At 35.6% G+C, this 16,563-nt stretch overlaps 1 protein-coding gene across 1 annotated transcript in view; it reads right to left on the reverse strand.

Annotated features, from left to right (window-relative positions):
• GRM8 (glutamate metabotropic receptor 8) overlaps positions 1 to 16,563 on the reverse strand; it is a gene marked incomplete at both ends in the record, with an annotated part of 321,520 nt that overhangs the window by 243,816 nt on the left and 61,141 nt on the right. Inside the window, one exon of the mRNA XM_079548285.1 lies at positions 15,818 to 16,034. Within this exon, the coding sequence (XP_079404411.1) occupies positions 15,818 to 16,034 (217 nt within the window). The remainder of the gene's footprint in view (positions 1 to 15,817; positions 16,035 to 16,563) is intronic.

Raw genomic sequence — 16,563 nt, forward strand, 5'->3', positions numbered from 1 at the left:
TACCTTAGTCCTAAAGGACTTCAGTGAAAAACTCAGTAGTTTTAGGATTAATATATAAAGGTAGGTTCTTGCCATCCATCCCCTCACTGACTGTAATGGAATGATTGCTTTCTTTCTCCCTTTGGTAGTAAGTGAACAATATTTTCAGTAAGAATAAAAAGTTGATTCAGCAAATTATCCAGGGAAAAGCTGAGGCTAGTCTTGGGATCTCATCAGGCTGGCTGTTACCAGCAACAGCCTTACCTGTATTCCTTCTTTCTCTAAAATATATATTCACATATGTGGAAAGGAATGAATTAGAACGGTGGGAACTCCACTACTACAAGCAGAAAGTTAGTAACATTAAGTAAGCAAAAAGCAATAATGCTTTGTAAACTCTGACCATGCTCTTAACTATCTTAACTACACCTGGCATAGGTTGCTAAAATGATGAATTGTGAAGATCTTCTTATACAAGAATAGCTCCTGATAGGAAATTTGGAGACAAACATGAGTGGAGCTCACTTGCAGAGGTAAATGCTTAGCGTTTCATAAGTCTTGCCTATGTTTTAGGGTTTAGTTAGTTAACCAGAAATCCAAAAAAAAAGTCACTGAGATAAAAACCAATCTGTCCTGTAGTCCATTAAATTGTACTTGTTCCAATAAGAAAGAGTCACAATCCACATTTTTTTAATTTAAAAAGTGACAGCATAAAAACACACTCTCAAAATCAATTAATCTGCATTCCTAATTGTATTTGGAGAGATAAACCATATTTGTGACAATATTTCACTACTGTTAGTTACTCTTGCAGTGCCAGGACAATCAAGACAGAGCAACCTAGAGCAGATATTACGTGCATCTAAGAGCAACATTTACTGAAGACTAGTGATTTCACTTGAATAAATCCACTTCAGATGAAAGAAAAATTACACAGCAATCAATCAGGATACCATCCAAGAGAAGTGGTAAATTCATGTCTTGAGTAAAATAGGACAATGTATACGGAAGCCAAACTTGACCTTCAAACTAGGAACCTGTATAACCACTCAGTTTCCAGGGCATGAACAAAGACTAAGAATGATACAGCATGCAAAGGGATCCTCCAGAGCTTACAGCTAATCCCACATTACATTAAGCAAATGCACAGCACAGTCCCTTTCAGAAACCGATGAAGAGCCAGTTTGAGACTTGCTTTGTCTTAGTCCTTGGAAGCAGTAAAACTGCTTCTCGTAAGTTTTTCACAATACCAGCAAAAACATCATGAGGGATATCAATACCCATGCATTGGAAAAAGTTAACTCACCCAACTGGGAATAGTCTCTAACTATAAAACACTTCTTGTAAGGAGGTAGACTTAACCTAGAAAACATTCTCCTTTTAGAGGCTAGCCCTTAAACGAGCCCAGGGTGGAGTGGACCCTGAGTTCAGTCACCTGGCAAACACAGGTGAATTGTTTGCATTTGTGCTTCCTGGGCCCTTCTTTTCCCAGGTGCTCAATCATCAGTTCAGGCTGTGACATAAAAGTTCCCTTATACTGTGTTATACTTCTAATGAATAAATAAATCAGACTGAATTCAGGAATCCTATTCAGCACAGCATTAAAATACACTCCTTAAGAAAACATAGCTCCATTTTGTTAAGTGCTTTATTGTTACCATAGAATTTCTCAAACTGGAAGGGACTCACAAGGATCATTGAGTCCCAGATGAACATAATGTAAATTAAAGGTTTATAACAGATAATAAAAGAAATCTATTCTGCTTTTTCCCCCATTTTCATTTTTTTTCTCTCTTTTATTTCTCTTTTTCTCTCTTTTTGCTCTCTACTCTATGTAGACTCTCTGGTACTGGATAATGAAAAAGGTATTTGGACACAGCCTGCACATTTTTTCTGTCTGTATAATAAATGAAGTAGAAAATGAGCAAAAGAAGAAAACAGAATGCAGTTCTCTACCCACTACAGAAGTCCTTGAATGCCTTTCACCACTTCTCCTGAGAGGCACCTGAGGAGCAGGTAGCCCAAAGGGATTTGTCATAAGCTTGTGATGCCTGTGGCAAGTACGCATATGGGAACTGATGCTTTTCCATCAACTAACACATTTTCTGAACATAACCAAATGTCCTTCTTTCAGAAAACTGTCTCTTTTGTAATTATTTATCAAAGAAAGACAAAGAAAGCTAAGACAACTCCAGTTAAAATGACCTTAGTTAATGAACCTTATCATTTCAAGGACATTACTATAGAGAACTGACCATTTCCATTACTCTCTAATTACGAAGTCATTCCACATCTGAATTGAACACTTGCCTTTTCTTGAAATCCTTTTCCCAAGCTGTGCTCAGACCTTACCATGGTCCACATCGAAGAAAATCATCTTCAAAGTCCTGTGACTTCATCTCCCTGCAGATATAACTATTAATTCATGTACATGTGATTAACTAAAATATCAAAACAGTGAAGCAATTTAGTCATGAAATGCCCATAAACATCAATCAGTGGTCTAAAACTAGGCCTGCAAAAACCTTCCTCTGTGTAGCCAATATTGTTCAGTGGGTTACTTAAAATAAAATAAAAATCTTTGCATTTGACTGGAAGAAAAAATAAATCCATTTTTTTTTTACATATCTTAACAACAAAAGAATATATCTTGCTGATAGGATTGGGTATCTTGCTAACCCTGCTAAATAATTAGAATCTCATTCAATGCATTGTATCTACTAGCTTCTTTAGGGTCCTACTTAATAACAGCTTAACTTGTCACTTGGGTTGTGATTCCTTGAAATCCTGTGCACTTTAATACAGAAAAAAAACTCAATAAAAAATTCAAGTCATCATTACCTAATTTCTATAAACTCCTCCATTAATTTAGTTGCAGAAAAATGTCAGCATTCTCATGTGACATCTCTGTGAAAAGCTTGTTCTTGATCTAGGTCCAACCTCTGTACTTGACAGTTTCATTCATTTCTGACATTATTTTCATAAGCAGACTGAAGCTAGAGATATTCTTTTGTAAATGCCTATGCATCTGATGAGGGAGTCCTGATTACTTGCAAGAAATATCATATACTCTGTCCTATATAAAAGTTACAGTAATCAAGAGCATCCACCAGGATGGCTTCATCTTCTCAATTCCATGAAAGGGACATTAAATTTTGGAAGAGAAAAAAAAAAAAAAAAAAAAAAAAGGTACTCTGAAAATAAATAAATAAATATACCATTAACCAATTAAAATAATTTAACTGAAATTAAAAATATTTCTACTTCCTGAGTAAGTTCTGAAAGGATTTAATAAATAAAATGCTACAATATAATGGAAGCAGTTTTGAGGTCTGACAATTCTTATAAATTGAGCAGTGCTATTATCTGCACTTCACTAAGTGCATTAACATGTTGGATAAAATACTTATAATCACATCACTTAACTTACTGGACTTAGAAAATGTTGAGATGCATCTCACAACAAATCCAATATTCTAACAAAATATAGTACAGTATACCTGCTATAGTGTACAGTACAGTTCTGCACTCTTTTGGCTACTATTTGAGCACGTTAGTGAACAGTGTCCCTGGCTTATGGATTTGTGCTTTACATTGGTTGTCCACAGGAAGTTCTTAAAAAGCCATTTTCTGCAAGGATGATGTCCCTAAAGACATGTACAGATTCTGCTGAGATACATGGCCCCTCATTCTCCATGGAGTGGCTTTAATGAGACTCATGCCAAACCTGAGCTCAAACTTTGATAGAAACAAAGGGTTTTTATTTCCTGGGACTGTGCAAAATCATTCAGTCACATTTGGAGCCTTTCTACAAAAGGTGCCACTATGAGTTTCTCTGCATCCCAGATAACACTGTTGAAGCCTAATAATCTGCAGTTCTCTCAAACATTGATGTCCTGGCACATGTACGCTGTTTTATAAGAACAGACAGTGCTGAAAGGAAATACAAAAAAAACCTTAAAATAAAAGGAGCAAAGAGGAAGGTGGGAGTAACTACAAAAATAAGTAACTTCTCATGAAAATTTATTAGGACTTTCTGTTACCATTCTTGAAAGAAAACAAATCTTGCCTTGATGAAAATAGGTGTGGTCACTGTCCACAGGGTTTAATAACATTCAGCAAGTTACTGGTATAAATGTTTGCAGCAATCATTGAGTCTTGGGATACGTTTGTTTTTCTTGTTCAACCCCTTCTTAAACATTAACAAAGTCCATATATGCATACACTTGAATGGTCTCCGGTCTCAATTTGGAAAAGAACAACTGCCTCATTCTTTGGTTTGCAAAGTTTATGAATTTTTGTTGCTCCTCCTATGACCAATCACAGTATTTTGACAACGGCCCAAGGAGAAGCTGACTTACGTAAGCCACTGAAGGGTATGCTGCAGGTCTGAGTATTATGCTTAGTACGTACGTGGAAGAGTTCTTCCAGAAGCATACAGCCACAGCAGTACACAGGGTTTATCTGCATGACACCTCTGCTACTCAAGGGTATTGTTTTGTAATTCATTCCCTTGATTAATTGTCTAGTCAAAATATCCTACTTTAATTAACAGTGTTAAAGAAAGAGACTGGCATTTTGTTAGAATATCAGCACTTGAAACAAGTAGCTCCATTTCAGTTACTTCTAAAAAGTGATGAAAATTCACTCATCATCCTATACTGAATAAATGCTAAAAGGTAGAGGAATAAGCAACACTTTTTCCATCATAGAAAGTCCTTGAGAGAATACATTTTGACCAAAGTGAGAAAAAATAACTTTTTTCTAATCAGCAAAGTTTCACAATATACATATTTCTGCCATCCAAATCTTTAGTATAGCATTACAGCTTGTAATTTGCATAAAAATCACACATTTCTAAAAGAAAAAAAACTTGATGTAGGAGTATTTCCAACTATTAGTGAAGCATACACATATGCTTGCTTTTTTCTGTAATGAGTAATAGTAGTTCTTTGAAATGTTGTATTCTTTGAACAGAATTCTTTGGAGCTTTGTGGGCAATTAACTAGGTAACAGAATTGAAGGAATGACTTGTAGCTGACTAAATGGGTTACCCTATTCTGAACATGTGCAGGCTTGTGAAAGCATCCAAGAGAGAGCTACTGCTAAGTTACACCACTACAAGTTGATTAACCAAATATCTGCTTACTTTGACTCAGAGCACAGTATGGTCCTCCACTCTTCAACATAAGAAAGAAAGGAAATATAATTAAACAGAAGTTTGATTTGAATTTTTCAATCAGACATTTTTGTCTTATAATCTTTGAAGTACATTGTCATCATCTTACATTTGACTCACTCAGCTCTTCTGCATCATGAAGATGAGCAAAGTTTAAGTGCCTTGTACAACAGTCACTGACAAGTGCAAAATGCTGTTTCTCATAGAGGCCATGGATACTTCTACACTGTAAGGGGGAAAATAGGAAATAAAAATGATTTCTTTTCAGAGATTAAAAAAAAAAAAAGAAAGAAAAAAGAAAAAAAAAAAAAAAACTAATCACAATTCATCAGCTTTAACAGTTTCCTAGATCTTGGTAGAACCGCCCAGAAATACAGTATACTTATTATGCACATGAAGATTTTTTAACTATTTTCAGAACAGAAATTTGACATACAGTCAAAGAAAGGAAGGAAAGCTGATTCGTGGGGGACAATGGCCGTTATGATTTCTTTTCTGACAGAGATTACTATTTACCCTAAATCGAAGCATGTTTTGAAAACAAATAGCTTCCATTTTATTTGTTCTTCTTTTTTGTCTTTTTAGTATCAGAATATACTGTTGCAAAGACATCAGATTAAATACTACCTTTCTATTTCACAGCCGGCTTTCTTTAATAAAATTATAATGAAATCTGAACAAAACATCATTCACTTGGACATTAATACAGAAAAAAAAATGCACGAAAAAGCTTAATGCAGTATTTTGCATCAATTCATGGTGAGATTACCAGTAGCCAGGATCCCAAGCTGTGTTTAGGGCTAAAAACTTGAAAGACTTCCATCCAGTTACACAGACTTTCTATGTGACTAAGTCTGTTGCTTCAGGTATAGCAGTATGATAACACAAATTTAACTTAGCACATTTTGAAAGTTGCTAACTTTGATGTTCAAACTACTAGCTGTATGTGTTCAGTAACAGATAATAAGATCCTATGCGATAGGAAAATGATGCGTTTAAACTATTGCAAAGAATAAATGCATTTAAGAGGGCCATACAGGCACAGCAGATAAAGGCGTAAGTCCACATCTCCCTGCATTCTGTTATTGTCAGTACTTATTTAAAATATAATGGTAGTTATTACCAAAACAGACATTATCAGTCTTGCATATAGAATTTCAAAGTTAATAGCAGAGCTTTCAAAAGAAATATTCCAGGAACTTAAAATCAACAGGCAAAAATATGGTGGTGAAAGGAAGGAAGGGGGTGGAGGAAGACTCCTCTACTTTATAAAGCAATGAACAGAAAGAATCAAACGTCATTACTGGACAAGACTAAAAAATGTGAGCACTGGTGCTGCCTGCCATGGCTTGTGCTGTATGACACAACATTCTTCAGGGGAGGAAAGGGAGGGCAAGAATACCGAGCAGAGTGATGGGGAAATTTGAAGATGATATTAAATTATTTGAAATAATAAAGAACAGAAAGAGGAGACAGATTAGTTTCAAAGCTTGATAAACAACTATATCACTGAAAAATTATTGAGTATTGACAAATGCAAGGGAGTATACACTGGCAGGAATACCTGGTATTGTTCATACACATCACTGAGCTCTAAATCAGCTGTAGCCATTTGTTAATAAACCTTGAGCATCAGAACACATAGCTTTTGGAAATAATTTGCTTGATACCCAGCAGTCTACAGAAAAAGCTTACAATTTGTCAGGATACATAAAGAATGGGGCTGAGAATGAGATTACAATGACACTACATAAATCAAAAGCAAGTCTTCACTTGGAGTGTTCAGCCGTGGCTACAAAGCTTAACATAAATACAAACGAAATAAGAAATCCAGAAACTGACAGTAAAAACTATTATACTGCAATTATTTCATATATTACAACTTAGAGTTAAGTAGAAAGGTATGTTACTAAGGAGGTTAATTGGATTCTCCTACCTATCACTCCTGATATCAAATCAAGAAGACAAGTAAAGTTAAAAAGAGGAATTTATGGATTTAAATGATTATAAATTGCCACATTTAGGGAAATCTATGTACCAGCTACTAAACACCCTGGGTTACAGAACACTATTTGGATAGGTAATTCTGCCAGTGACTGAGAAGTCTCATCCACATAATTGAGGCCACCACTGGAGACAAGATATTGAACTGCAGCGTCAGACTCAGCACAACAGTTCCAGTGTTCCATTGTTTAAACCGCAGGTATAGATCTTGAAAGTGCTGATGCACAGAAAATCTTGCCAATACTCAATCACAGGCATTTCTCACAAACGACAGTTAAGAGAGACTCTTCTCTTTTAAAATGTAGAAAGCAAACCTGCAAAAATGCGAAGTGTTTAAAACTACTAGAAAACAATGGAACTCGGGGCAGAGGACAAACAGAAAATACAGTTTTCTAAGCAAACTCAATTGGCAGAACTTTTCTTTACCAATTTGATTTCTTAACATCAATAAGACTACTGACTGAAAACCAGTGAAGCACAAGCAATGCTTACAGTTCAAATACTGTGAGCCCTCTGATGTGCTGACAAAAGAGAACACATAATACAGTCCAAGTTTGTATCTCCATGCTTTTTCCTTTCACCTATGCTCAGATGGTGCCTTATATCAAGGTGCTCCTTACCAAAATTTTTATATGCTGGGAAAGCAGATGTATTAAACATTATCTTGGCAAAGTTTGCTCACACAGTCTTTCATCAAAAACATGCAAATGCCTGCATGTTTCAACTCTGATTCAAGTTGGACTCAATGCAATTATTCGCACCACCTCTGTGGAAGTGACAATAGCATAAATTTGTAACATATACAGGACAAAGTAGATCTTAGTTCCTTACAAAGAACAACAAATCTCACTCAATGCAGAATCTGTGAAGCATCTGGAACAGAATTGCCTTTACAGGTTAAGCATAACCACCATGAAAATAAACTGTAAAGTATTTCCCACAGTTCGCTTCTGTCTTACACCACATGAAAATCACAGTGTATATAAAAAAAAAACAAGCTTATTCAGACTGCAAATCACACTGCGTGTTGTTCACGCTTCACCTTGTAGCATCTCCTTTACAATTGCTTCCACTTAAAATAATAATGTTTGCTGGGATTAATGTTGTTAAAATCTACTTCCTGTTAATGGGATTGTGTGAAATTTGGTCATAAAAAACTAGAACAGCTACATTTTAGATCACAAGTTTCCTAAACTTGCTTTCACTGAAGCTTTTTCATTATGTGTGAATTATTTTCTCTGGGACTCTTTCTAGCAAAAGAGAGTTGCAGAATATAAGAGAAGCTACAGATGCTGCAGTAATATGCACTAATAAAAGAAGAGTAACACTTGAGAAATTAAACTTCATTTATCATAAAGATATGCATTTATACATATATGTATGTATATATATTTGTCCTACCTCTTATTTCAGAAGTTTTAGAACAGGTCACATGTCCAGAAAGTGCCCTTTTAATAATCACAGAGATCTGATCTCAGGTATAATGCATACTAACGTTTAAGCAGAAATTTCTTTGGCCCAACATGTTGTAGTGAACTTCCTTTTACAGAGATTTTTCCTACTGATTTAAACTCCAAAGAAATATCCCTTAGTGTTTCTTAATGCTTATGCATATCAGACACTAGAAAGCACACCTTACATCTTATTTGAAATTGTTTCCCCTTTAAACTACTGACTGGTTTATGGTCACTGAAATCTGTAATTCCCAACCACTGCTGCAAAGACCAATACATTTGAAAAACCTATGAAAATTCATATTCACTTCGATCACCACAAATTGCATTTCAATGAAGCATGCTTTTAATCTAGTTAGGTTGCTTTCTTAAAATTAGCACTGACACACGTATATTTTTATTTGCATTTCTACATTTACAAATCTTGAACTAAGTAATATGATTAAGTTAAATGATTTTACAAATAAATCATTGCACTGAAAGTGCTTCCGAGATACAAGCTGGCTTCCTGGATATTTTTAATGTTCTTTGAATTTATGCTTACATTCAATGCAAATATCTAATGTTTAAATGGAGTATGGTTTTCAAGTGAAGTAAAAAGAAAAAAAAGAAGTCAGACAATCCAAGGCCTTCCCTAGTCCTTACAGCAGTAAAGTTCAATATAATGTACACATAAAGGTGCAGAGTTCCTCCATATTATAATGAGTTTTTTAACATTTAATTTGTGGAGCTTTCTAAACTCACAGTGAATTCCACAGTAGGCATCACTGCGAAAACATAGTGTCCTTGCCCTGAGGAGCTTATTTGTCTCTGCTCTCCAAGGGCTGACTGCTATAAGAAAAATGAAATCAGCTTCAGACACAGATGAGATTGAACATCACAGCTATTTGGCAACTGTGTCACATAAAAGGAGGTAATGAACTGAGTCTTGACCTCAGTTCACACACCAGTTGGCTTGAGACAATAAACATCAGTGGACAAGAAAGCAGGAAGCATGAGGTCTTCCTACTCCAAGCCTCGTTGGCACACCCAGAGGTGATCTTCCTACGCATGGAATCTTCTGCTAAACCCCATGAGGTTCAGGGAGGTATGTAATGACTTCTTTCAGTTTCAAACACAGTACGCAAGTCTCCACTTCTTGCACAGGACTGCTTTCCAGAATCAAATTGCAAATTGTCTCCCGTGGAACAGAAATTACTTGTACTAATAGGAGAAGAAGAGCATACAACATTATCTCCTGTAGGACAGAGACAGTATCTATCCCCAGCTCCAGAATAAAATCTCCTTGGGACCCCCTCTGCCAGCTCACATAACAACTTCATTCACTTCTGAAGTGTTAAAGCATAATGGTGCTTTTGAACACGTGACCACATTGCTTAGATAACCTCTGAGCAAATAACAGTCTGTAAATTACATTCAGAGCATTGCCAGCTTTCTTTGCAATGGTTTCCAGAAGTTTTAATATACTTTTTGTCCCAGTTGCTTAAAAAAATATTTGTTTGAGGGATAGTATTTCTTGAATTTGTCACAAGTATAAGGAATCTGAATGAAATACAACTCTTATCAAGATTATAAGAGCATTGGTGCCATGCCAGTTAAGGTTTGGCTAACATCTTCAACACAGTACACTGGATAACACATGCTCTTCAGGGCAAAAAAGTTAAAAAAAACTCAGATCTACAGAAGCTTTCTGCATTTTTTTCCCCACTGCAGCTAGTGAACTTTCTACAAGTTTAAAAAGTACCTCAACTCACTCACTGAAGTATGAAGTCCTCAAGAGCTATTATAAATAAAGAAGCCCCTCTTCTAACAATCACAGGAGGGTCAAAGCGTAACAGAAAAGTGCCAGAATGCTTACATGCTTACTGCTCTGAGGTACTGCCTTAAAGTTACTGAGATAGATAGACAAACAGACAGATATAAAATTGAACCTGAAAAATACCATATTGATTAAGATCTCTGAGAGAAACCAAATTGGTCCTTCATTGCAAATCCCCTTATCAGGTACTAATTAGTACAAACATTAAAAAATACTGGAATTATTTTCCAGCTACTACAATATTAATACACCTACCATCAGATTTCATAATTTTTCAAACATTACTTTGAAGATCCTGTACCCAATTATGTAGTGTTATTATTAATTGCAACTTACAGCTTGAAATAAAGTGTTATCAATAGAGTTCAGCTGCATAAACATAAAAGGAAAACTTAAAATTGAATTAAACTGTTTCCTCTTTGTAAGACCATATTGGAATGCTATTAGGTGGGAAAATTAGCTAAGCGTGAATTCAGCATTTGAAGCAGAAATACCTCTGGGAAAAAAGGTTACATTTTATGTATTGTACTTCTTCAGTCTTTGTGCTGCAAGATTTCCCCTCTTAAATACCATTTGGGTGGAGGGGAAAAGAGGGAGGGCAGAAAAATGAGTCTATTCATCAGCTTACCTAATAAGATATAAAAAGCTTTAGCTTGATACCAGAAGCATAAAAAAGATTACTGCTACATACTTGAATTGAATTAATCTAAATAACAATCAATCATGCTTATTTCTAATTTATCAATGAATCATCTAAGTGGAGAGGAAAGGTTATACAATTCAGAGGTTTATTTTCTTGTACATCCCTCCCTCCTCACTTGCCGCTAAACTTTCAATTTATCCACTGAAACCTTAGAAGTACAAAAGATATTAAATGTTTGAAGTAATCACAATTTTTTTTTGTAGAGATATACTGAACAACTGTAGACACACACAAAACAACAGAGACAAGGTGACCTAAGAACCTCACTGAAGACAAACATTTTCACAGACAGCTCTTCATGTAAATAAAATGCAGCCAGATATGCTGAAATCTGGAACAATTTCAATAAAGCTCCTGTCACATTCATTTAGTAAATGCATTTCTTTAAATTAAGTATATAGTTATCAGTGTGATTATAATAGTAAAATATTACCAGGGACCATAAACTGTTGTCCCCCTCAGAAAAATGCTATTAACTGCAATATATCAGGATAAAAGGTAGGTAAAAATACAAAATTATGTTTCTAAAAAGCAAGCAAGCAAGAGTGTATTTTGATATGAAGTACACAGTTTCCTTCCGAGGCAAAGCTGCAACAAAGCTGTCATTTTTCCTCAGACTAAGATGTGGTCCAAAATTCTCTTTGCTACAGTTTGTACACCTCTGGCAAGAGGTGCAATACAAACAGACAAGATAAAACAGGCAAGCAATGCTAAATTTCGTAATCTATTCTTAACGAGCAGCTACAGTTCCCTTGCTTTATCATCTTTACCTACTCTTCCAATAAGATTTTGTAAGTGTTCCACCACAACTGAACAGCAGCACTTGTGTCAGTTTTTTATTGACCACTCATAGGGATAAAATCTCATGTAGTATTTCATATACTGTTCAAGGATTTCTTCCATTTTTCAGTACAACCACTGCACTAGCCAAGTGAGCAATCTGATCTCAAACAGATTTTTCTGAATAAAAGAGGGCCATGACTTTATCTCTGATGCTAGGTAGATTCATTTGGTTCATAACAGCAGGGAGAATGAACTATTAAAAGAATGTATGATTAGAAACTTCTCAACATCTATTTTGTCAAACGTCATTAACAGCAAAGTAAATAGAACAGTACTTAGCTTGATAGTTTAATTGAGGACTTGGTAAGATATCCTTGCTTCTATTCCTTCCTCTTTTCAGTGAGCCAGTTTCTCTCCACTTGGTGCTTAGCTCTAAAGCATTACCATATCAATCCACTCCTTTAGTCAATGTACCAAAATGATTTGATTATGATCCCAAAATGATTATAGTAATATAATTGATCAACGTTGTAACGGGAGTAAAAAATACTATAATCATTGTCTTCAAACAATAATGCATGGAAGAGCAAGTTGGCATAAGTATCATTCTCTATCCTCCTTGCAATTTTTGCCATGTAAATTACTTAATTTCCAGCTATCCTTTGTCCCAGACAGGATTTTTGTCATTAAAATGAGGGCAGATTTTGATATGTAATATATTCTGAGACATGTCACAGTGGTACCACTTTGACCTTTTCAGTACTCCACATTTCATTTGGGAACCTGTTCCATTTTGATTCTGCTACTGATCAAGAAATAGTTGAACAGAAAACCCATCAAACTATAAGTTAGATGTAAAGACTCAAGATCATGACAAACAAGTGCTTGAAATAAGTATGTGAAATTATTTTCTATTCTGGAAATATTTTTACCTATTATTTCTACTTAACAGCCTGGAGAGAAAAAAAAATGGAAAAAGAAAAGAAAAAAAGAATATGCACGTTTGCACATCTATAATTTCAAAACTGCTATCTCTCACATCCTCACAGGCACTGAACTTTTTTCACAAGTGAATTACTTTCACAGACCTTCCTCAAATTTATTGATTTATTGATTTGCTTATCTTTATATTTATTTCTCTTCCAGTTGTTGGTTACTTACCTTCAGAAGGATGTAAAGAATTCATAAAGCTGTTCTACGCATTTGTATGGCAACAACACAAGGAGAGCAATGTCCTTATTAGTTTCTTAACACACATTTTATTAACATGGAGCTGGTATGTTTTCCCATTTTCTGTCCAGTTGTGTATCACATGATGATTTTTATAAACCTACCTACTTACACTGTATAATCTCAGGCCTTGTAATTAGATGCTACTTGAACTTTCCATTTTAAAAGTGTTTCCAGCCCTGTGGTTTAGGTGAAAAGTCAGAGGACAGTGAACAATAGAATTAGGCTGAAAGAAACATTAAAAAATCATCCAATCCACCTCCCAGCCTCAAGGAAAAGCTAAGTACACTTATATAATCCTTGGGCAGGTGTTTGTCTAATGCATTCTCCTGGATTCTCAGTGATGGAGGCTCCAAAACAACCCCAAGCCATCTGGTCTAATGCTTTAATATCTTAACCATTAAAAGGGGCTTTCTTCAAATCTAAACTGAACTAAATCTAAACTGATCTCTAATGCTGGAGATTAGTTCCATTATTTCTCTTCAGACACACTGGCTTTGGTTGAATGTGTGTTCCTCTACCTTTTCGTAAAAGCCATTTGTCTGTTTGAAAACATTATTTTCCATCATCTACCTAATCAGCTCTTCTTCAGACTAACAAACCATGTCACTCAGCTGTTCTGTAGTGACCATATTTTCAAGATCTAGGCCTTGTTCTCACTTGTGGATTCTCTCACCCATTGTGAAGTGAGGGTTAAAACCTGTATCGTGTCAAAATGAAGTTTCATAATTGCCAGGCAAATTAGGTGATTACTCAAATTATTTTAAAGATGATACTCTTGTCTGCGTGTCTCAGTATGAAAGGAGAAATATAGGCAGGCTATAATTTCCTATCACACTTAGATCATTTTTGAGAAAGCATTGTCTAAGCAATCTTTTGCCTTTCCTCATTGTACAGACACTTGTTGCTGAAGCACAGTGACTTGCATTTGTCTTTTAAATCTATTCTATTTTTAAAGACCACAGTTTCATACTCTCACTCTCTCTTCTAACACATTCCTAGTCTTTCCCAGTTTGAAGTTATCTCCAGATTTTGCAAGTACCTCCTTCATTCCAAGCCCATCTGAACTAAACATGAAAATATAGGCTTGTATCTGATCCAGTAAAAACCCAAGCCAAATACCACTCAATGCATTCTTCCTTTAAAACAGAAGCCACTAATAATTACTCTCTGAGCAGTTTTCTAAGTAGGCCTGCATCCAGTGTATAATATTTTCATCTGATCACTGTTCCCAAATTTACTTGGGAGAATGCTGTATGCAACAGTTTAAAAACACTACTAAATTAAAAAACATGACCCTAAGTATTTCTTCTACAGCTAAAAAGCTATTACATAGCTATATATATTCTATATATTAGATTTTTTCAGCCAATGAACTACTCTGTGTATTTCTGGAAGAACCAACCTAGTCACTGCAGTATTTGACACAACAGATGAAACTTGTCTTTCTGATGTGAAGTGTGGACAAATTCCACATGCCTTTGCTAACCCCCAAGTCAAACCACTGCAGTGTAGTTTAGCTCACCCATGAAGATACCTAGGATCTAACCGTACTGATTTGAAAGTAGAAACAGAATATTTATTGGTTAACTGATCCAGTATGTTACACACATGACTTCCCTAAGTGGCATGAATTGCTGCATTTTCGTCTTACTGCCAAGTTGCAGTCAATCAGCAAATTTTATGGTTCAAGTGTAAGTACCTGAAATGCACATACAGCTTTCCATATGATTGAGATGTTATCCATATGATTGAGATGTTTTCCATATGACTGAGATGGAATATTTTCTCACCCAAACTGACTAGAAAGAGACAGACTTCATAAGTACACGCCCTGAAAATCAAACTCAGTAAATTAACCCAGGCTATGAAGGACAAGAAGGCTGCTTCCAAATTACTGTGTTTCTTTAAAAAGGATACTATTTTGCCATTTAACATTTTAGCTAGTGGAAGACCAATTTATCCTTCTATCAAACCATCTGCTACTTGTCATCTTTATTCCTTGGTGTCCAGAAACTATTGCTCCAGAGAAATAATCAATTTTACAGGCCAGAAATAACTACAGTAGTGAGGAAAAAAAAAAAAAAAAAAGATCAAAAGAATTTAAAAATAATTCTCATAATAATGCCTGTATTTACACAGCACATTTCATCCTGAAGGAAAAACAATGAGAGCACGTTTGTACTTCACAGACTTCTTCTTATTCCTCCAATTCACCAAAAATAAAAACTTGAGATGTATCCATGATGGAACAAGGAAAATGAGGTCTCATTGGAATACGATTTTCCTAAGCTAACTCAATTGTACTTCCTCTAATCTGGCTCTAATACATTCAGTGGTTGCTTTCTGCCTCAGTTAATAGTTTGTTAGTATAAATTAACCTCGTGACTATAGCGAGACCTATCATACTTGCCAACTCTATCAAGAAGCTTCTCTTTTCCAAAAGAGGTACGAGGCACACATTTTTGCCTCCCTCAAGCTGTTCTTAAATTAGTACTAGAACTGTTATCTTGGCAGACTGACAAATAGCAAAATCATCTGTAACCCCCTCCACTTGAGTCCGCAGCACACACCTACAGGTGTTCTGATCATCCTGCACAGAACCAAGCAGAGCTCAGTGATGATCTGCCAGCTGTAAATCCAAAACCCGACAAGCATACACTTACCGATTTCCCTGGAGATCTGGGTGAACGCCTCTACGCCGCTCTCTCCGTAGTTTCCTTCGGAAGCCAGTGTTGACACATAGTTCCACCCAAGGGCTGTCACGATGTCAACCATTGCCTGTGCTTGGTAGGAGTCAGGTGGGACCACTCGAGAGAAGAAGTCATACCTGGTGTTATCACTCAGTTCTGGAGCTGTAGATGCATAGCTGATTTGAGGTATCTGGAAATAAAACGACAAGTAATGCATGACTATATAGTATGTTTTCCCTCTATGTATGTATGTGTTCAAAAGGCTTAAAAGAGATTATGCACATGCACTCTGCAGAACTGAATATCTTGTTTTAATTAAATCAACTGATCAGAAAGCAGCTCAGATTTTGTAAAACGTCAGTCAAGTCTTAAATAACACTCTTAGTAAGAAATAATGCATTCTGCTTTGCTCTAGATGTCACGATTGTTGACGTGTAAGCGTAACAACTTCTTTTGTGATTCTTGCCTTGACAGGAAGAGATTTTTTTAAAGGAGGGACGCCTAGTAGTACTACAGAAGGTAAGAAGGTCACATTATTAATGTCTGTTACAAACACACACTTCAACTCAATAAGTAAAATGTAGATTATTTCCTTATTCTTGTTTTGTCTATACACATACCTATATGCATGTTTTTCCATTTTCTTTCTGGATACCAAATACCAAAAGCCATCTGATAAAAAATACACAACATATATATGTATATAGTCTCAATACAAT

Source organism: Tetrao urogallus (assembly GCF_951394365.1).
Source record: "Tetrao urogallus genome assembly, chromosome: 1".
Lineage (NCBI taxonomy): Eukaryota > Metazoa > Chordata > Aves > Galliformes > Phasianidae > Tetrao > Tetrao urogallus.